We start from the raw sequence: 22,465 nt of genomic DNA on the forward strand, positions 1-22,465 counted from the left end.
GCCTGGCTGGGCCTGATGCATCACATCCTGAGCTTGTCCGAGGGCCGTGGTGGACGCAGGAGGTTGGCCCCAGATGCTGAGCCAGCAGCCGCCCATCCCTGGTCTCTTGGCCGCCGGAGCAAGGAAACCAGCAGCCAAGTCTTCTCTGCTTCAGGTTGGGAGACAAGACCAAGGGACAGAAGCTGCTTCTCCTGGTCTTTCCAGGAGCTGCTGAATTTGCCAAAGAAAGAAGAAAAAAAAACTGGGGGCGGGGGGGGGGATTTCACTGGCAAAGCCTCTGGAGATCCCTTCCCTTCGGCCATTGTGTCTTCTCCGTTGCTCTGGGTGGCTGTGCTTGGGTCATGCTAGTCTTCATGCCAAATTTACAGATATTTTACCTTCTCTCAAGTGCGAAAAACATATTCCCCGAACACATATCACTCATTTTTAAATGATTCTGATAAAAGATGTAAAATGTCTTTACGTGAGGTGGTTCTACAGTAAGCATATTAAGCCTTGTGGATTGTTTTCCTTACAAGATTGAAATTTATTTAGGAAAAACATTGGTATGATTGTGGCAATAAAACAGGGTTTGCAATATCTTTAACAGAGGTAGAAAAACAAGCAAGAGCATTTGTAACTGTAGGGATTGATCAATCTGTTAAAATGTTGCTTCGTTTTATAATGTCAAGGGATTTTTTCAGCACATGTCCAGCTTTTGTTTCAATTGATATTTCTGTCCCTGGAGGCTGCACAGATCTAGAGAACCTTTAGATGGGGACATTGTGTTGGAATTTCTATTTCCAGTTGCCTTCATCCACTGGTTGGCCAGCAGGGGGCAGCCCCAGATCTGGTGGCCCTGAAAGCAAGTCTCTCCCCCCCCCCACCAAAAGCCCCCATCTGATGTAGGGGACCTCTCTGCCTGCTTTCATCCCCTCCTGGGGAAATTCCCTCCCCAAACTTAAGGAAGGAATCTGGAGCGCTTCCTTGCCCTGCCAGGGTGTCGCAAAGCTGCCCGCCCTGCAGGATGCTCCCTGCGTCTCCCCCCCTCCCCCGTGGCCTGGGCCCCAACTAGCTGACAGCCTTCAGCTGGCCGAGGTAGGAAAGGGGTTCCCCCCCCCCCTTCCTGGGGGGTTTCAGCTCCCGAGGTGGGGGAGGCAGCCTGAGCACAGCTGCAGGCCTTCTGGCTGGGTCCAGGCTCCAGGGGGGCTGACGGAGAGAGAGGGGGGCCCCTCCCTGGCCGCTGTTCCTGGGGCTTTGCAAGGCCAACTCCCGTCCTGGGTCTGTTCTGAGCCCGGCCGGAGTGGCTGCCTCTCTCCTGGAGGGTCTTGGCTGATCCGTTTCCACCTCACCTGCAGTTGCTGTTTCTCATGAGGAAGACCCAGGAGGGGTCGCTTCTTTGCTACCCTCAAAAGCTGAATCAATCCGTTCCAAAGCAGTTGGAATGCACTGTAATGCCAAAAAGAAAAAAAAGAAATACATTTTAGACAACTATGAAAAAGTCTAATAAAGATTATATTTCTCAATTACATTGTTCTGCATGGTCTTCTGCTTTTCCCCATCCTAGAGAGTCGCCTTTGGCTTCCACAGTTCTCCGATCTCCATTGAGCAGGGGGGGGGGGTGACCCGCACACACACACACCCCCATGCCCAAGGACAGGGCTTGGCTGACCCTTTCTCAGGCCTCGCTTCCCTCTCAGCCTGGGGTGTGTGTGTGTGCGTGCGTGCGTGCGTGCGCGCTGCATTTCCCTGCCAGCACATAAGGCTGGGGGAAATTGTGGGAGGTCCTTGACCAAACTTCCAGGCCTGCAAAAGCTCCTGCTGGCTAGTCCTCAGTAGGTTGTGGCTGAGCTAACGGGGCTTCTCGGAGACCCTCCCTGCAGAGCCAGCCAGTCTGCCTGAGTCTCTCCTGTCCGATGGAGACGCCCTCCGCAAAGCCTTCCCGTCCACAGGGCAGGACAGGGTGGCCCTTCAGGGCCTGGGCTGCTGCCCTCTGCGCCCTCAGATGTCAGGCCTCCCTGCCCAAGAGCTCCCTCGGGCACGGCCTGCTTGGCTCTCATGCCTGCTGGCCTGCGGGGGAAAGGGGCTGGAGGGGGGGCTGGACCTCTTCCGCTGCCAAATGGGTCTCCAGTGGGTCAGACCTTGGTCCGGAGGATGGAGCGGCCACAGGAAAGGGGCCCCGGAGGACCACGCCAAAGCATCCAGGCTGAAAGGAGCTTATTCTGCCACCAGTCAAGCGCCTGTTCTGTCTGAACCCCTTTCAAGCTTTGAAGTCCTTAGCCCAGCCGATGCGCAGAGGAGGCACTGATGTTGGTTCCTCACAAAATCCAATAATTATCCGGCTCTTCTCCTCCATCCACTTCTGGGCACTTCTTTGAAGTTTCCCCAGAAAGTCAGCTTCAGAGAAGGGCCCGTGTGTAGGGTGACTCCCTGCTCCATCAGTGAGGCTGGAAGGCAGCCTGGCAAAAGAGGACAGTAAAATGTGCGCATGTGCACACACACACACACACACACACACACACCAGAGCCTATGCAAATGATGGAGTCTGATTCCAGATCACTGTTTCAGAATAGGAAAGATTTTTTTTTCTGAAAGCCATTCAGCTGATCTCCAGGGACAAAGCAAAGCCACGAAGCAGCTGCTCTGACAGCCGCAAGTCTTTGATCGTGGACAACCCAGAGACCCCTCCTCATCTCCAAGTAGACCAGAGGCAGGAGAGGGTCCCTGTAGTACCCCGTTTTGCCCACCAGGGGAGGATAAAGCATAATGAATGGTTCCAATTTTGAGTTGCTCTGCCAGTTTTCCTCATGACTTTAAAAGTATTTTATTGAGAACTGCTCCATTTCCCCACCTAAAGTTCCATTTAAATTTTCATTCAGTTCAGTCTCAATCGGTGAACTGAATTTTTCAGATTTGGACAGCCTGTCACCAATAATCAGAGGGCATCTGGTAGCTGCTTTTCCAACTAATTATCTATCTGCCAAACTGTTTCTTTCTTGGAGCACAATAGAGGATGGATCACCTGGTGGTCTCCTTTCCATCTCTATTCTGTAGCTGTCATGCACACAAAAGCTGGAATTCTCCAATTCACTCCCTTTAGGGGACAGTCCAGACCGATGATCTGCAGTGTGCCTTCCGGTGGCTGTGTGCCTCTTGCTAGAGACGGAGAAACAGACCAGGTCAGCCCTCCGCCCTTTTATCTCCACCTATTCTTCATGCCTCTCTCTCTCTCTCTCTCTCTCCTTCCTTTGGCTTGCTTTGTGCCTTCTTTTGCCACTTACTGTAGCTCTTTTTGATCTGAAAAGGATCAGTTCCCTCTGAACATAAATAGAAATCCAGATGCAAAAATATGGATGCAGTCAAAGTTTATAAGGTTGACATGCAACCTGCCTGCAGACCAGTTTTCCAGCTCTGAATCTTCTCCCAAACCTTAGTCTCTCTTCCCCCCCCCCAAGACTTTGGGTTCTGAACCTTGCCCCAAACCTGTGGGGAGCTTTCCCCACGGCAGGCAAAACAGCTGCCAGTGCAGCTTGGACTTTCTGCATCTGCTGGTCCTTGAAGTCTCTCCCCCCCCCCCGCCCCGCTTAACAGCCTCTGCCAGGCTCATAGGCCATTGAAAGGGTCTTGCGCAATCTGTCCTATAGGAGGAACCTTTTAGCAGGTGCCTGTCAGTTTGGTTAAACTACAAGAGAAATGTCAATTACTGCAGAACAAGACGGATACGGGAAAAGATGCCTTTGAATGGTTGAATCACAAGAAAAGTCAATCGGCTACTTCCTCCCATGACTAAAAGGCCATCGGGGGCTCTTCCTAGAGTCCTTTGTTTCCTCCTCCCCCCCCCCACTGAAGGGAACCATGCCAGCATCCAGCCCCAACGAGGCTGGGCTCCGAGGATCTGGCGGCATGCGAAGAGCATCTCTCTTGTGGCTGGGGAAAACTTTAGCCAAGAGCAGAGACTCAGCCTTTCTCAGGTGGCTACTTCAGGCTCTGTTCCCCCTGACAACAGCGGCCGGGTCCGTGTGCCACATCCCCTGGATGCTCTCTCCAAGAGAGTTCACTTGAGATCCCGGGATTTAAATAGACACACCAGGAGACACTTATAGATGCCAGCCGGGTGAGCTCACATACTTAGAGGCCTCTGGTCCAGCCCATCTGGGTTACATAAGGAGGCACAATGGGCCCTCTGACTTGCTCTTGCTTACTGGAATAATGTGAAAAGACAACGCTGAAAGCGCCCTGGATGTCTGCGTCAAAGCCCCCCCTCCTCCCAGTCCAAAGAAAGTTCACCTGGATGTCAAGATATCCCTCTGCCTGCAGGCCACGCAGCTTTTCCAGGGGGGATTTGCCCTGTCCTGCAAGGGCCTCTTGCTTGTGAGACTGACCGCTCGCCTCTTCTCCCAAATCATTTGCTCTGCCAGGGTTTATTCAGATAGGAGAAGCCTCCCCCCCCCGGCCCCCCATCACATTCGGTGGAGGTAAATTAATGCTCTGGTGCTCACTGAAATGAGCCTCCTTTGACTTGGGCCGGTCTTCCTCATCTAAGAACGCCTCCCTGGACCGATTTTATTCTCGTTGTACTCAGTAAGCCACTGTGGCTGAGTTCACACATAATGCTAAACTGCACAGCTAGCATTAAAAAGTAGATAAGATGCAAAGATACCCTGGCTTGGCCCCACTAAGAAAAGGTATTCATGGGGGGCCACCAGGGACCCTGTCACCCCCTTCCTGTCAGCAGCAGTTCCCACTTCCTGAGACCCCTGGGCACCCAGTGGACAAGGGAGAAGCTGGGCCATCGAGGAGGGGGGGGCTGCTGGATGTGCCCCCTTTCCCAAAGGGCCTGAAAAGCTCTGGTTTGCTGCAGAAATATACAACTGAGACTCGGACCGCCTGGCTGGGAAGCCCCACCAGTAGCCACATACCTTGGAGGGATGCCTTGGAGAAAAACAGGAGCACCTTTGAGGTCAAGTGTCCAAACGGCTGTTTGAGGGGAAAGAGCCAAGGTGGAGCCTCCAGCCACAGCGTGATTGAGCACCACCCCAGTTAACCCTCTGGCTGAGCTTTGGGGCCCTGAAGGAGCTTCTTGGGACTCCTTTGCCTGTGGTCGCCCTTCCCGTCCACCACTGGCCATCGTCCCCCTGCAGCAGCAGCCCGTGCGGCTCTGACCCTCCCTCCTCCCTTCTGCAGCTGTTAATGCTACCTAATGGCATTAATCCATCATTGGTCGTAAATTTGGAAAAAGAGCATTCTGCAGCGTATTAAGCGTTGCTGCTGGAAATGATTTATTTCACTCATTTCTACAGCTAAATCAGAACAGATAAAACCAGACTATTATCTAAGCTCAGTTAGAAAACTGTGAAGCCCAAGGAAGCAAAAACGTAACCAGTATTGCCAATCCAGGCATAATCGTGTCCACTTTCACACAATAACAGCAAAGCACCCCTAAAGCTCCGGAGGACCTTTGGTGTCCCAGGGTGAGATTCTCACGGACTGGCACCAAAGCAAAGTTTCTCCCTCGGGACCTCAGCATCGTCTCCAGACGGAAGCCCACTGATCCAAGATGGTCAAATGACCCAAGAAGATAAAGCACGGAGGGCGGTTTTGCAAAACTTTTGCTGGAACGCCTTTCAAAAACATTCGGTTAAATCGCCATTTCTTTACCGCCACTGTCTCAGCAGCAATTCACTCAAGTCCAGATGGCTGGAGGGCAATTATTGCACGGGGTTCTGATGATTGCCTGGCGGTCGAGTGCCCAGCCTGCCTGTTCTGATTCTGCCTCCCTCCACCCATAACACCCATTGACCTGTCCTGCTCTGCCTCAGGCCGAAATGCTTCAGCTGCTGGAGCCACAGGGAGGCCACTGCAGAAGGAGGGGATGGAGAGAAATGCAAGACTCCTCTGTTTCTGGGCCCTGCCTTACAGTTTGTGCCCACTTAAGGGAGCCCTTCGCCTTCAACTGCAGCACCTGAGTGGCTGCACCTTTGCCACACCGTACAACGAATATTCTGGGACTTGGACAAGAGCAGCAGTCCTCAGGTAAAGAGAGGAGCAGAGGCGTATAGAGAGTGGAACGTGTAACCTTTGGGAGAGTTTCTGGTGCCAGTCACAGCTCACAAACCCTAGCAAGCTCTTCAGGGAGTCTGGGCCGATTCTGGGGCTCCCTCAGGCCTGGGTTCAGGTGACGCTGGAGAAACTGTCTGGCCATTAACATGTAACTGTCTAAGGCCGACATTCCCCTTCCCTTGAATGAGGAAACTTTCCGATGGGCTTGGCACTGGCTGGCACAGGGAAAGCAGCTCGCCTTCCTTGCGTCCTGCACCTGCCCGCCTCCCTTGCGTTCCTCACCGCCGTTCATGGAAGGAGGCTGCGGGCTCCCTCCGAGATGCCAGGCTGACTTCTGCCTTAAGCTGCCTTAAGCTGCAAGTAAGAACCGTAATGCACAGCTTGCTAGTCCGTGCAAAGTCTGCATGCTAGAATCGCCCCTTGCATGCCCATCTCCCCCCCTGCATTTCATGAACCACGCAATGTTTTTAAAGCTGTTATCTGGTAATCCTCCTTGAGCACACAGGCAGCCCACGCCTGCTCTCTGCCGGGTGAAAATGACTGGAAGACCCCTTCACCCACCGCCCCCCCCCATGTGCAGATGCCTCAAGAGAGAAGACCTTTTTTACTCCCTGGGGGGATGAAGGGATCAGGGCAGCAAGCAGCTGTTCACCCCCTTCATCCCGAGGGCGTTGAGGAGGACCAGGTAGCCGAAGGCATCTGGGTACCACACATCCCCAAAACAGCATCTGATGTGTGGACGGGGTGTGTGTGTGTGTGTTGCGGAGTCCATTTCTGCCAGCTTTAACAGCCCACAAAGGGTTCAGAGGCCCCTCGCTCAGCAACAGAAGTTATTGAAGCAACATTATAATGAAAAGTGTTATTTGCGTTTAATTAAACGTTACCAACATTTATTTTAATTCAATTAAAAGGCAGAATAGCATTTAATTTGGTTTTAATAACAGAGTTAATGTGTGATAACTAAATGCAATGGATTGTTAAAGAAAAAGTTAGCAATCAATTGAGATCAAAACATGAGATATAAATCTTGTTGCTGCCCCATTAACACAAAATTGCATAAATAACAAATGTCTGATCAGATTCTCCGTAATGAAGAGCTGCACGTACTTATTAAGAGTTTTTTTTTGGGGGGGGGGCTGTTCCTTCCAGGAGCGCCGCAAGGAGACCCACCTCCCCTTGCAAAGATCCAGGGAGGCGGAAGAGCTGCTTCCTGGCTCAGCTGCCAAGAACGCACAACACACAGGTTTGCCAGGCCTTGCGAACCCAGCGGCCCTCTTCTCTCCCAAGCCATGGGTTAGCGGGGCTGAGGGTTAAAATCTCAGCAGCCACCTGGAGCCAACCGAGGCTCCCCGGAGGGACAAAGGCCCGGCCATTCCTGGTTCCGAGGGGATATTAAAGTCTCGATCACCCCAGAGCCCATCATCCCTTTCCTGCAGAGTGAAGGCAGCCAGGTGCTTCTGGGTGCCAAGAGCAGGGGCGCCCCCCTCCTGCCATGAGAATTGGTCGGTTGGGGGGGGGCTGCCCCTTCAGACGCGGCTTCGAAGCTGGTCAGGCAGGGGGAGAGGAGGAGGAGGGGGGAGCAGGGGTGGCCCCCGGGGGGGGGCAGGAGACGCGGAACAGAGCGGTCCCAAGGCCGGAAGGAGGGCGAGGCCGGCGGGGCAGGCAGGCAGCCGCCTCCGCTCCGACGGAGGAGGGAGCTGTCCATGGTCCTCAGCGGGGCAGAGCCGGATGGGGACCATCTATCTCCCTGAGGGTTGATTCCTGGGTTTGCGATGCCCGTGGAGGCAGAAAGCCGGAAGTCACTTCCTGGGGATTGTTACTGCGTGGTTAAGGACTGTTCGCTCCTTTTACCAGCTCCATTCATTGAGGACTAGTCTCTTGAGCCCCTTCTCATTTCCTCACTCAGGAAACCCCGCCCCCAAATTCACCAGGGCTGCATTCTGAGCAAGTGGGAAAAGTTTGTTGCCAAGATCAGCAGGGATTTTAAGTGGGGTTTATTTTCCTCACAGGACTTACAGTTATTGTGATTATTATGATTATTGCTTCAGCCCTGCCTGCCGATCTCTTTAGGATCGGTGGAGGAACGACCGAGGAAGTGCAGGAGATGCCAACCTCTCCTCGTCCTTCATGCAGCATGTCCCCCCATCCCTCTCGGGAGGCATTTCGCAGATGGCAGCCCTGAGTGCCCACCGCCCTCCCCGTCCTCCTCCTCCTCCTCCGGCTCGGAGGGAGCATCAGAAGCAAATGCTGGGAGCGCCAAGCAGAAGCTGCCCCAGGTCAGAAAGGCCTGGAGGGCCCTGGCCACAACTGGCCACCAGGCTCCTGTCTCACAACGGCCTCCGTCTGATCTATCTCTGTGGGTGTGTGTGTGTGTGGCTGTGTGTGTAGGTTGTGTGAGTCTAGCCACAGGAAGACAGATGTAAAACACACCAGTCGAGTGCAGTTTCCCAGGGAGCAGCTGCCAAAGGGGAACCTCAGACGTCGCCCAGGGGACCCAGCCTGGCGAGCCCTCTGACCACTTTCCATTCCCGCTCGGAGGGCTCCAGTGCAGCTGTGGGCGCCCGGCATTGGCAGACTTAAATAGCCTTCTTCGATGGACGAGGGCGGGATGTTTTTAATGTTTCTATTTTTGAGTAGTTATCTCGGTAATCCTTTGATGGATCTGTGAGATGTGCATAATTTGAATACAAACCTAAACCAAGAGTAAAAGAAATATAATTATATGATCACAACTGGAGCATGGCTGGTGCGCCTGATAAAATGAGGGAGGCCCACCCCGGCTGGCAGACGGGTGTGACGGAGCAGAGCAGACGGGGGAAAGCGGAGAACAACCGAGACTAGCAGTTAGAAGGAATTAATGAAACGCCGAGGATAATGGCTGCTTGGGAGGGTGAGAGTGGGTGATTCACGATGCCACAGGGAATGTGAGTTTGATAGGCTGTCATTCAAAAACTGCTCTCACTTTGTCTTTGGCTTTTCACCACCACCCCCTATGTCAACAGGCAAGACCCCTTTCTGTGTCAGCGTGAGAGTAAGGAGGCGGTGAACAAAGGAGGGGGGAAGGAAGCCAGCCCCTCGGGGGTCCTAGCGAGGAGGGAAGGACCAGCCTGGCCTGGATCTCACCGGGTCTGCCCAGGGCCCCAGTGGGCCAGCAGGGTCTCTGGGGCCAGAGCAGAGACAGGCTGAGCCCAAGGAGGAAGGGTGGACGGTGCCTCACAGGGAGCCTGGCAGGGACCCTCCTGAGCTGGCAAACATCTGGGCCCCGTCAAAGGCAAGCCCCTCCCCTCTCCTTGGCAAAGGGGGGGGGAGACCACAGGGCAGTCAACACTGGGCCATTCAACAAGCATTAAGTACACACTTCATGTCCCTCTTTAATGTTAACTCGGTTAACGCAAAGAACAGCTAAATTGTTACAATTTGGGTATGGATCAGTTTCACCTGTGTTGATTTGTGAATCCATCCTAATCCATCCAAGTGAATCCATCTTCTGAGGGAGGGAGAAATGGCTGAATCTGAGGCCCCACAAGCACATCCAGGCCACTCCATCCATCATGGTCACTCGTGGTCAGCCGAAAGTCTTCTCTGTTTTCCCAGCTTATCCTCACGGAATCCTTCAGATTGCATTTACCACAACTGATACTCTGACTAATGAAACACTGGAGTTTGTGCAGCGAGGAAGGTGGAGTTCTAGATCTCACATCTGTCTGGACTCCTTCAGTCCTTAGAAGTTGCCTCCACAAGTGGGTCTTCACACTGGCCAAATCTTGTGTCTACTTGCCAGCTGGTTTCCAGGAGCAAATCTTGGACTATCATCCAACTGTCCTCTGCAAGCGGGGGGGGGGGGGGGGGGGGGGGTGGGGGGGCGTGTGGGGGTGTTAGGGTGTCAGCTACTGTTACATCTCCTTTGCACTGCAGAGCTATGGACAAAACCAGAGAGCACTTCTTTCATTCGCCAATGGGGATTTCTCGTGTTTCTTTCTAAATAAAGGTGGAGACAGCATGAGACAGTGGAGTGTTATTGCACAAGTCTGGGTGTGTGCAGAACCGATGGGAACAAGTTCCTTTTTGGAAAGCAAGGGGAGACTGTGGGTGTGTGTCTCCATGCACACATACAAACACAAACACACATGTGCATGTGACTGAGGGGGAGACTTGCAACCAGCCTTAAGCCCACCGAAATGAAGAGGGCTTTGAGAGAGGAGGGCCTCATGCAGCAGAGCTTGATGAAGGCCTTGGAGATGATCCACACGTCCATGGGCAACGGGACAACTGAGACCGGAGTGTGGACACTCTCTTGCACACCTGCCCACCGGTCCCTCCCGCCTCCCCGTCACTCATTCCCTTCCAACATCCATATGGTGAAGAAAACAGGGTTTTCCTCTGGACTGAACAGGGAATTTGGACACTAGTAAGAAAGTGTGAGAAAACATTTCTGGATTTTTTCCCCAGTAGAAATACTTTTAACAACCAATTCATGTTGTCAAGAGGCTGGATGGAAATTACAAACCATGAAATGTCTGGATTGATGCATCAGCAAATGCTGGTCTGTCCTGAGCAGGGCCTTCCTCTGAAGGCGGGGGCCCCCATAGGTAGCTGGAGACCTAGAAGGCCCCGGGGCTCTGGCCGGCCGAGGGGCCAAGGTCTTCGTCTTCGTCCCTTAACGGGATAAAGTGATGCCAGAATCCTAGGTGGCGGCACATGTTCAACGCTCTGTAGTGTTTTGGTGAGGGGATACACACACGCACACACAAATGAGAGAGTCCCAGAGTCTCCTGCAGTACAGTCTTAAATCATGAACAAAGGCCAATCTACAATACGTGTCCCGGGATAATGTTGCAGGATCTCATCTGGATCAGTCACCGGGACTGTGTGGGAAGATGGAGTTCAGCAGGGTGTGAAAGTCTCTCAGTGCATTTCTTTTGATGATGACAAACGTGACGTCCCTGTAACAGTACCAAAATTTAGGTGTGTAGTTTTGAAATGCACGTTCTCATTTGCACAGGTGACCAACCCAGATTGGATCCTGCAGTCTTAAATCCTCTTTTTTCTAGGCGTCCAAGACGGCCTCAGCGCTTTGGCTGCTGGCATCCCCAGAGTCCAGCGTGGAAAAGCAGCAGGGGCCGGGAAAGCCCCTTCGGCGGTCAGACCAGCAAATGGCCGGTTTCAGCAGCTGCCTCCCTCCCTTGGACGTCTGGCAGACCAAATCCGGGCGAGGCTGGCTGCTCTTCCCCTAGACGGGCCTCTTTCTGCCAACTGCCCCCCCAGCAGAGCCCAGAAGTGATGGGGGGGCTCAGCCTTGCTGCTCAGCTAGTGCAGGCCGGCGCCAGTCCCCCTTGGCAGGGGCCCCACTGAGGCTGAGGGGAGCAGGGCTTCCGCTCCTCTGCTGGGGCCCTCTGGGGTCCAGCCCTTGGAGGCAGGGAGGCAGGGAGCATCCGAGGACCCCGGGAGGCAAGGTCCCTGTGAAAGATACTCCTGAGGCTGGCATTGAGCACTCTGGGCGAGGGGATCTCGCCCGAGCCAACTTAGGAAAACAGGGCAAGATCTCCTCATTATTGGTCTTGAGGTCACTTTTGCTTCTGTCCTGACTTTCCCTCCCATGGATGGCCCGAGCGTGCTGGCCGAACTCCCCCACCAAAGGCGAGGCCCAGAAATCGGGGGCAACCCTGGTTCAGCCAAAGGGGAGGGGGTGAAGCTCACCTTCCTCCATGGCTGGGTAGCAGGAAAGCAAAATCACGGGGTCATGGCAGCAAAGAGACTCATGGCCAGGGCAGCTGGGGACAGGCGCTCCAACCGGTCAGTTGCACCCAGAGAGATGGGGGAGCCTCTCCCACTTTCTCCTGGCCACTGGCACTGTTGCCCCCAGTTCTGCCTCTGGGACACAAGGATGGCTATGGGGCCTGGGGAGCAAATGGACGTGGTTTCCAGGTGAGGAGGGAGTCTTGAGGCAGCCGGCCAGGGCTGGAGGAGCAGGGAGAAGGATGCTCCTCTCTTCCAAGCCAGAATTTGGCAAGAGGGGAACATCCAGACTAGCAGATCTTCTGGGCTCCCCCCCCCCACAGCCGCTTCTTCAGCTGCACCCCCAGATAATTACAGTTCAGAGAGCTGGCAAAAACTGCAGTGCAAAACATTTGAGTACATTTTAAGGTGGGTTCCTTTTAACACTTGTATTTGAGTACGTAAAAGTTGAAATGAGATAAGTTTTTATTTGGGGCTTCCTATTGTCTTTCTTTTTAAAAAAAACAGCACGCTTTTGCCATATTGTGCATTTTTAAAGTCAAATGTCATTTTTAACAAATGTATCTCTTCTCCTTGATAATAGCATAGTACAAGGGTTCATATCTTTCACTCATAATTACCTCAGTAATATTTATGAACCAACATCTCCATAATTTATCTAATAAAAGGCGAAACAAATGGATAATCAGAGCAATGGCTTTCGGCTTCATTACCTTGCATAAACCCAATTTGCACCCACCCCCAGGCAGATGCAGGCTTCCCATCCCTTTTCTCCGCCATGCTCTCTCCCTGGGGGGGGGCAGGGGGGCGGGCTAGCCATCGCATGACGGCCTGGTCATCCGGCAAAGGGGATCAAGGAGTGACTGCGCCAGAACACGGAAGAGCCCGGAGTGTCTCTTTTCTCAGCTGAGTTGGCTGGATTACAGCTTGTGGGAGATGGATTAGGAAGGAGGCTGGTTCAGCCCCACCCACCCACCCCCCAGCAAGAGGGGCCTGGCACTACAGAGCAGCTGCTTCATTAAGCTCCCAGGACGCCTGATGCAGATCCAGCCTGATGCAGATCCAGCTGTGCATCCAGCGCAAGCCCAAGGACTGCGTCTCCCTGCAGCCAGCAGGAGCCCCTGGAACGGGCAGGAATCCAGCTGCAGCTGGAGAGACCCTCCCCGCCCTGCTTTCCAGCTGAGGGCGCTGTTGCCCCACCAGAGGCAGAATCTGCTGAAGGAATCTGCAGCCTAGAGTGAAAGGGCTTCCCAGAAAGACGCCCCCCCTGGAGAGAGCAGAGGGAGCAGCCGCTCTTCAGGTGGCCCCAGGAAATGGAAGAGAAAACATCTGGCCAGATTCTGTTCTTTTTTTTAAAAAAAAAAAAAAATTTTAAAGTTTTACATAGACATAAAAACTAACCCAAACTAATAAAAAGAAAAAAGCAGGAAAGAGAGAAAAGAAAAAGAAAGAAAGAAAATAGAAAAATGCAGAAAAAAGAAGAAAAAGAAAGAAGAAGCTTCCAATTTCTTTGGGAAGTACAATCACAAAGTCATATCTCTATTATTTCTTTTTAAAAAGCCCACTCTTTTTTATTATCCAGATTTTTTTTTCCTAATCATCAAATCCCCAACATAAGCACATTTTTCCAATTTTTATGCAAAAAGACTCTAAGCGATTTCCCATCATCGATAAATATAGTTTTCCCTCTAAGCAAAGGAGTTAATTTAGCCTCCTCAGCAAATTCCAACGTCCTCACCAGTCATTCCCCATTCTGGGCATTATTGACCTTTTCCACTTTCAAGCATAATATTAATCTTGTTGAGTTATTATATATAAAAACTAAGTTCTATGATTTTTTTATTGCTTATCAATTAGTCCCCCCTCCAAAAACGTCTTGATTTCAATTATGTCTTAACCTTTTGAAATCTTCCAAATTAATGTATGTATTTGATTTTGAAATTTTGAAAGCCTTTTTACACATACACCAGGCATGACAAAATGTCCCTTCAAGTTGTTCACATTTCCAGCAAAGATTCAAAGTACCTTTCTACATTCTATCTAATTTCCTTGGTGACAAATACCAGTGATTCATTGTTTTATAAAAATTCCCTTTAAGACTAGAACCTAATGAAAATTTCAGTCCTTCCAGCCACATATTTTCCCATTGGTCCGTCTGTATATTATAGTTAATCTTTCTTAGCCCGTTTTATCATACATTCCTTGACTTGTTATTCTTCTGTCCCACATCTCAACAAACGTTTACGCATTTTAGCAATAAGCTACTCAGGCTCAGGTTTCCAGCTGGGCAGGCAGGACTAGTGGTCAGTCCTGGCTTCCATGTTCTGGTGCACACAAACATTTTCCCTTCCGGAGAGCTGCAAGAGTATGATGCCCGCCTGTTACTTTCGTAGGCCACCAACATTAAGCTGTTGCAGTGAGGTGTCTCTGGGACCCGTGTTTGCTCTTGTCTCATGGAGCAAAGTCCTTCTTCCCACAGGAGAAAAGCGAAGGAAACCACGTCAACAGAAGAGCTGCAAATGCTCTAGAGCAGAGGTCCGCAACCTTTTGGGCACCAGGGACTGGTTCCCTGGAGAAAAGTTTTTCCACGGACCGGAGAGTGCATGGTTTTGTATGCTGCCTGCATCCCACGGATGGGGCTTGGCTTGTTTGTGTGGACCGGTTGCTGTCATGCCACAGATTGGTGCTAGTCCACGGACCGGGGATTGGGGACCCCTGCTCTAGAGCTGTTGCCTCCAGGCCCCAAATCCAGGCCCCAAATCTCTCCCTGCAGGGGCAGCCAGGGAGACGGGCCCCGCTTGGGGGACCCTTCCCAGCCAGGCCCTTCTGTCTGCAAGGCCTGCGCCTGTTGCGTCTGGCTCCTGGCCTGGGAGGCCCCCAGGAGGGACGGATGGGAAGCCCATCAGATTTCACCTGCCATCCAGTGACATCCTTCCTCAGAGAGCTCATCTCGGTCCGGGCCGCTCACAATCACGGCGAGGCAAGATTAGGCCATCCATCTCAATTGTGGAGGCAGCCTTTGGCCCCCATATTATCCTATCTGTCATGTCCTCCTCAGGCTCCCAAAGAATCCCTGTCTCATACATCATTATTTTCTACAGAGCCTGAAGGCCCCCCCAGGAGCTGCTTCCCACTCCCTGCCCCACCCGCCAGGTCCAAGTGCCTTGAGCTGCGGGGCCCGAGGCAGCCGCCCGCCGGGCAGGGCCAAATCTGCATACCAATGGGAGCTTCTCTCAGCCTGAGGGGCAGCTAGAGAGAGGAGGAGGAGGAGGAGGAGGAGGAGGAGGAGGAGGACGGGGGGGGGGGAGCTGACAAAGAAAAGCAGGAATCCAACCTGAGCTCCGTCCCAAGGAATGTCTTAGGTCCCCATTCAAGGAAAAGACAGGGAACAGGACGTGTCCTGGAACTGACAACCCGCTTGAGGCACAACATGTGAGGGATTGTCAGTGCGCCTGTTGACTTGGGGTTGTCATGCCAGGAATTTGGGAAGCTGCCGTTTTAACCCAACCGGAGGGCCTCGTGCAGCTGCTTCTGAGCTGCAGGCCTACTGCGGCCACTTGGTCATCTGTATTGGGCACACACACACACACACACACACACACACCAAGAGCAGATTCGGGGAAGGCTGAGCTAAGGTCGGCCGTGGAATTAAGTCGGGTTTTGGCCAGGTGGACCAGGGCAGTCGCTCAACGGCGTGCACGTCTCCCCAGTACGGCTACGCTTAAGCAGCTGCCAACAGCGGCTGGGCCACAACCACATGCAGCGTGTCTCTCTGGATCCCCCAACATAGTGGCTGTCACTTACTAACCAGGCATCTCAGATGTCCCCCCCCCCAAGTTACTGGAGGAATTGTTAGATGGGGCCCCAGATGTCTGGTTCTGCCCCATATACCAGAAGAGCCCCATTTAAGCAATAGACGGGACACCATTGTTGGGCTGCTGATGTCCACCCCCATCCGTGATTCAGCTTATGGTCCTCCAGCTGTTTCTGGCTGCATCTTCTGTCAGCCCTCACCCTCACCGGCTGGCTGGGATCTGGAAAGATGGGAACCGCTGTCCGGAAGAACTGGAGTCCACCATTTTGAGGGCTCTCTTTCTCCTTCCCCTGAGACCTCCCGGCAGGCGTCTGTCTCTCTGAGCTGCGTCTACGAAGTCTCTCCTGGTGCCGCTGCCAAAAGCACCACAGAAAAGCCCCGCGGGGGGAGGGGGGGTTTCTTCTGTGTTTTCTTTTTCTTTTCTGTTTCAGCAGGAGCCGCTTGGTGCATTGGAGCCCAGAGGCTGCTGGACGCACCAGCTTAGATGCCCCTGACTGTGGCGCCCAGGAGGGCAAAAGTGGTCAACCCTGGAGTGGGCTGTCTGTGGGTGGCACCAATGGGAGGATTCGGAGTCCAATCCCCACCCGGGGCAGGACGGGGCAGCTGCTGTATCTCCAGACAGCACCTCCCCCCAACACCCAAGGCCTAAGCAGCTTGGAACCGGTCACATTATGGGGGGGCAAATGTCCATTCCCATCCATCTCAGACCTTCACAGGTGCAGTGAGTGCCTCGTTCCCTCCCAGATCAGAATCCCCAGCCAACTTGACAGGGAAATCAGACGCCTCGGGAGAGGGCTGGGGAGGTGTGTGTGTGTGTGTGTGTGTGTGTGTGCGTGCGTATCCTACCTTGCGCTCATTGCCATGGTGACTTGTTTACCCAAGGCCCATCAGTGTGGTGACTGACTTGGGGGCTCTCCTGTTCTGGAGCAGGACTGCGAACTGCCTGCTGGTGGACTTTACTGCCAGCACTCAGACATGTTACTTTTTCGAAATGTAGACATTAGGAAATCTGTTATCTTCAAATCAGCTACATAAACCCCCTAATTACAGGCTTCTTGCAATGCTGTAATTTTCCTGCTAGCTTTACAGCTGCTGCATTTTAAAAATATGACATAACAGCGACCAAATTTTCCTGGATTTTTCTCCAGAGTTCTTGAAGTCCAGGTTGTTGGAGAAAATTAGGGTAGCGGACAAAGTCCTAAGTTCTGCTCTCTCCAACCCAAGGTAGCCTCCTGGGTGACTTTGGGGTGCTCACTGTTTTGGCCCACAAAATTCCCCAGGGTTGTTTTTCTGGGGCAAAACGAGGGGGCCCCTCGTAGAAGCGTCTTGAGCTCCTGGAGAAAAGCAGGATCTAAATTTAGCAAAGCAGCAGCAGTAGCAACAGCAGCAGCAGCTGTGCTTTGAAAGAATGTGTAAACATTCCCAAATGTCTGCAGATTATCCCATCTGCTGACTCTTCCTATCTCTCTGAAGGCTTTGTGTTCAAGGTCAGAAGCTCTGGGCACGTAAGCCGAGTGTGAAGTCCCGTTCCCAAGACTGTTAGATGGATTGGGGGGGGGCAGTCTTTGGGTCTGGCGAGTGTGGTGTGTCAGTTGGCCAGGAACTCAGGACCTTTGTGGTTGATCCACTCCCAATTCTGCTCTGCCTAAGGGAAGCCGGCTGGGATGGAGAGAACTCCAGCCCCCATCATTCCCAGACAGCATGATCAACACACCCAAAAATCAGTGCTGATTTCCTGAGTGTAACAAGGCAAGTATTTTGGGTGTGAATGCTTCTACTTTCTCCAAATTCCTGACTATTTCATGTTTCACTGGAAGTGGAGAATATTTTTTGTGCTTCATTATGTGTAAGCCAGAACGAAACAAACAGCTCATCACATTCTTCTGTATGGTCAATATTAATGTGCAGTTTCCGATTATGGAAGACATGGGACCCTCTCCATGTAGCTAATTGGGCTTAGAGCCCATAAAAACCGAGGAGGGTTGCATGTGGCTCTCTTTTCCAAGATAATTACCTCTTTGTCTTCCTTGTCCTCTCCTTGCTTTCTCTCTTTGCCTTTAAGATTTAACTGCTGCATCTTTTTAATTAAGCAGGAGAGGAAACCCTCCTTGCCTTTAAGTGCAGAATGGTGAGGGGCAAAAGGAGCCCAGCTAAGCAGCTCCACGACCCCCTTGGCCCCGGCCCCACCCCCACCCCCACCCCAGTGGGTGCTCCCTGCTCTCCTTTCCTGACCAGCTGGAAGGCCAGAGGAGAGGCCGGTTGGACGGTGGATGTCCAGTGTGGCAAGTCAAAGGAAGACCCGTGTTTCCACTGGTGAAAAGAAGTAGTGAGTTGACTGGGCTTGAGAGGACCTGGACGGGGACCGTCAGCTCAGATCACTTTGCCTTTAAACGGTTCTGTCTGCGTCCAGATGATATAAATCAGCTATTGGAAATCTGTGCCATTAGCGCTGCAGTATGGCTTTCCAGTGAGGAATGGCTGCAGGCCTTGGATTCATTTCTGCAGTCCACCCTTTGTCCAGAAAATGGTGTATTTGGGGGCTGGTCAATATTTTGATCGAGATAGAGAGAAGGGTTATATTTTTTGTGCCACACCTTCAGAGTCTCTAAGTGGTTTGCTTACTGTGCCAAAACCTGTTGTGGGTTTTTCTTTTGAATTATATTATTTAGAAAAATACCTTGCAGTGGGGGATGTGATATTGGAAGAAGAGGGTTGGGGACAAGGTCTCCCTCACTGTGCTGGAATTTGGGGCTGCCTCTTTGAATAAGGGCAAGGCCGGTGGCTCTTCGTTAGCGGGGCTGCTTCCTCTTCCCAACCCTCAAAGCGGGTTGAGACCATCCCGACCTCAGGGAAGCCGGTCAGAGCATCAGCCCACCTTCTGGACCCCACCCTCACCTCCGGCACCCCACAGTTTTCCCCAAGGCCTTCACTTGCAGGGGGGAAATGTGCGGCCAGCGTCCTCTCCCTGTCTTGGAGGTGGTGCTGCCTGTGCTCGTTTGCATGCAAAGCCAGGAGGCAAAGGATGGAGGGGGGGGGAATAACAGGTTAATAGAATAACGGAGTTGGAAGGGACCTCGGAGGTCTTCTGGTCCAGCCCCTGCTCAAGCAAGAGACCGTATGTCATTCCAGACACGCCCCAGAAGTGGGTTTTTGAGATAGGCACAGGTGTTGAGGGCTCCAAAACATGGATTGCTAGTCAATTCTTAGTGGTTGTAAGCCAAAACAATACATTCCTCTTCTGGGTGTTTTACAGCAGTGAAGTCTTGACAGAGCTTCGTTGAAAGGAAGAGAAAGGAAGACTAAGGGGATAATAAAGCTTGCTTGTTCATAATTGAAATATTCAGGCAGGCTCCCTTCCATAGGGGAACGGACCGCATGGAAAGGCCATTTCCTGCATCCAGGACTTGATGTGGGGGGCACTGCTGGGATGGGGACATTTGACCTCTTTTTTTGCCCAAATGGTAGTTGTGGAGAAGATAAATGGGTAAAGGAAGGAGTATTGTATATGGCAGCGTTTCTCAACCCTGGAAGCTTGATGACTTGTGGACTTCAACTCCCAGAATTCCCCAGACATCATGGCTGGGCAGGGAATTCTGGGAGTTGAAGTCCAAACGTCTTCAAGCTGCCAAGGGTGAGAAACACTGATACATATATTTGGGGGTTGTAATGATGGTCTGCTTGCATGTGCCCCCCCAGGAGCTGTGACAGGAAAACAACAGGCCAGGCTCCTCTGCTGACCGTCTGGACTGGCGGTCAAGGGACAACTCCAATTGGCAACATTTGTGGAAGGCAACTATTGTTACAGCAGGAGGACCTGACTTTGAAGCAGGCCACTTCCATGGGGCCAAAACTCCCTTTCTCACTCTCTTTGCGAGGGAGGAGGAGGAGGAGGAGAGGAAGGCACACCTGCCCTGCAGAGGGGCAAGGGCACTATGTGCTGCTGTTGTGTTCATCATACACAATGTTCACCAGGCCTGGCACACCAGCATTTTTGCCAACCAGCCCTTTTTCCGGGAGTCTTAAGCGTGGCCGCGTGTCCCAGCGGTCAGGAAAGGGGGTCTGCTTGCCCTTCGAAAGTACTCCTGGGAAGGCGCCAGGAAGAGGCTGCTGAGTGTGGGAAGAGCTCCCACCTGTGGGAAGACCCATCATCCACAAACTCAGCAAAATTCTGCCGGGGCTGAGAAGAACACCCCTTCAGCCGCCCCGCATGGCACAATCAGACGCGGGGCTGATTCTGAACCGCCTTTTCCCTTTAGGCGGGAGGCCCCGTTCAGTGGGCCTGCCTCCCTCCCTCCCTCCCTCCCCACAGAGGGCCTTGACCGAAAGGGCCGCGATCTCTTTGCCTGGACAGGCCAAAGCACCGGCCAGATGCAGAGGCTTGCAGTGGAGAGCGGCTTCTGTTCAAATGGGCAGCCAGCGATGCGGACGATGGGTGGGTGAGCAGCCTGCCGTGGGCCTGATCCGGGATGGCTAAGCAGATCCCCCTCCAAGCAAGGGCCCCCGAGGGCCGGCCGGCCTTCCTTGCTGCCAGGGAGGGAGGGAGGGAGGGAGGGGGAGAAAGAAAGGGGGGCTGGTGGAGCGATGGCTCTTCTTTCTCACCACCAGGCGAGGCAGCGCCCATCCTTTCTAATTCCACGGACCTTGTAAATAAAGTTCCGGTCGAGAGGCCAAGCATGAAAGAAGCCGAATGAGAACAGGCTGATAGATAAGATGCCCGGAGAGGCTGTCAGGTGCTCACTCGGGGGACGAAATGACACTCTGGACACTGTCACTGAGAAACAATCATGAAAGAGCGCACCATTTCTTCACTCAAGCAGCATCGCGTCTAGGCGGCTGCCGCACCACATATTTTCCCTTCAAAGATGTCAGTTTTAAACTATGACTATTGATCTTGACCCAACACTCAGAATGGAGTGCCCTGCGCAGGAAAAGTGGCAGGGAATCACTTCTGAATATCCCACAGCAAAAAAAAAGCCCAGAGGGTCAGCTCAAAGTCACCGTGTGCCTGCGGGACTTCAGCCTTCTCCTTCGCCCACTTCTTTGCCGGACTTGGAAAGGCCCAACGATGGGCAGCTCCAGGGAGTGATGGGGGCCGCTTTACTGTCTCTCCAAGCACAGGCCCCTCCTTGCCACCCCCCATTGGACGTGGGGCTGGAGGGCCTCCCCCCAAATGGTCCCGTTCTCCCCCTTAGGTGGCCAGACTCTGCACCACCCCGGGGGAGGCCGGACCCTCGCTTTCATGCAGGTTTCCTCTCTGGGGAAGGAGGCTGCCTGGCCCAGCAGCCAGAGCCCCCCCCCCCGACAGGACAGGACAGGACAGGCTCCCTTTCAGGCCTGGAAGGGCAGGAGGGCTCCTGGCTGCTCCCAGAGCTGGCTGGTTTGCTTGCGGATGCTCCACCAGCTGGTCACATCCTCCCTGCGAGGGAGGGTTGGCTCTGTTCCCTGTCTGCATAGAGTAGCCCTCCCTGCCAGAGTGGACGGGGCTGCAGCCCTGGCTGGTGCTCGCTTCTGTATCTCTCCCACGCAGGGTGGCAGGCTGCCTCTATGATGGGCTGTGAGAATCCCCTCGGGACGCAGGAGAAAGAGCTGCAGCCCCTCGTGGGAAGGAGCCTCAGCCCACAGAAGAGGAGGGGGGTCTCAGGGGCAACCAGGAGACCTCTTGGCAATTCCTGCAGGCGGTTCTCTCCTCCATCCCTCCGGAACTGAACAGGAGACCCAGGGAAGGAGGAGGCTTGTGTGCTGGCCTGCTCTCCTGCCCCCCACCCCCCACCCCCACCCCCCTCTCCCTGTGCCCCCTTCCCCTCCAGGCCCACCGTTGGGGGCTCTGCGGCCGGGCGGTTCCCCTTCAGGGCTGGCCAAGGAGGACCATGGAAGAGGGACTCCATTTTGCACTGACATGGCCTCTTTGGGCTGCTGAAGAGCTGCTGACTGGAAGGCTGTGATAATAAAATTGGTTTTATTTATTTATTATGGATTTTAAGTATCATCTTTTCTGCTTACTCCACAGTGAACCATGCTCACGTAACACACAACGATCAGTCCTCGTGTGGGAAGAAAGCACAACAATTCTATTCACAGCCAGACAGTTGCCAGATGCTACCTACAGAACTACACAAGGTGTACCTATGCACTAATCTTAGCTTTAACATGTTAGTTAGTTAATTAATTAATTGGGATAGCTTTTACATAATTTTCCAATTTCATGAAAGGCGCATGTTTAAAGGATAAATTTTCTCTTCAGTGTTAAGAAGCTTAATTTAAGTCAGAAGATAACAATATTTTTAAAACAAAATATTAACAAAGGGAAAAGGTTTCTCTGATCAGAATTGTGACAAGGCTTATCAAATAATTTTAAAAAACAATCTCTAGCTTGACTGATTAACAAGATTCAATTTAACCAACAAGAAATGTTAATGGGTTAACTGAATGAAGTGTAAAATTCATTTTCATTAATTGATTCATCTATTTTAAGGGCACACAGTACGTTTTCCTTTAAAAAAAGAATCAAAACTATTAACATTGAAGTATACATTCGGTCACGTATGACTTGCACTGAAATGCAGTCAGAAAATGCCAAAAAACACGTCAAATTGAAGAAAAGTGACTTTTAACCTTCTATAAAGCAATGAGGGTGAAAGAAAAACCATCTGCTCTAATTCTCTAAAATTCTCTAAAAGGGAGAATTTTCCCCGACTGTCTGAAGCGCCTCCCCTCCCCCCAAGCATGGTTTTTCCTCCGTCCTGGCATTTCTCCACCCAGGGAAGCCTTGCCTGGCTCTGCCCACCTGAAAGAGCAGCCTTCCATCCAAAGCAGCTCCCAGGGGAAGGAAGGAAGGAAGGAAGGAAGGAAGGAAGGAAGGAAGGAAGGAAGGAAGG

The 22,465-nt window shown here is 52.6% G+C and overlaps 1 protein-coding gene across 1 annotated transcript in view; it reads left to right on the forward strand.

Annotated features, from left to right (window-relative positions):
- Positions 1 to 11,924: 11,924 nt before the first annotated feature.
- The window catches only part of ADO (2-aminoethanethiol dioxygenase), a 22,546-nt gene continuing 12,005 nt past the window's right edge, over positions 11,925 to 22,465 (forward strand). The window contains exon 1 of the mRNA XM_029284237.1: positions 11,925 to 11,965. Coding sequence (XP_029140070.1) covers positions 11,925 to 11,965 — 41 coding nt within the window. The remainder of the gene's footprint in view (positions 11,966 to 22,465) is intronic.

Source organism: Protobothrops mucrosquamatus, unplaced genomic scaffold (genome assembly GCF_001527695.2).
Source record: "Protobothrops mucrosquamatus isolate PMUCROS unplaced genomic scaffold, P.Mucros_1.0 scaffold454, whole genome shotgun sequence".
Lineage (NCBI taxonomy): Eukaryota > Metazoa > Chordata > Lepidosauria > Squamata > Viperidae > Protobothrops > Protobothrops mucrosquamatus.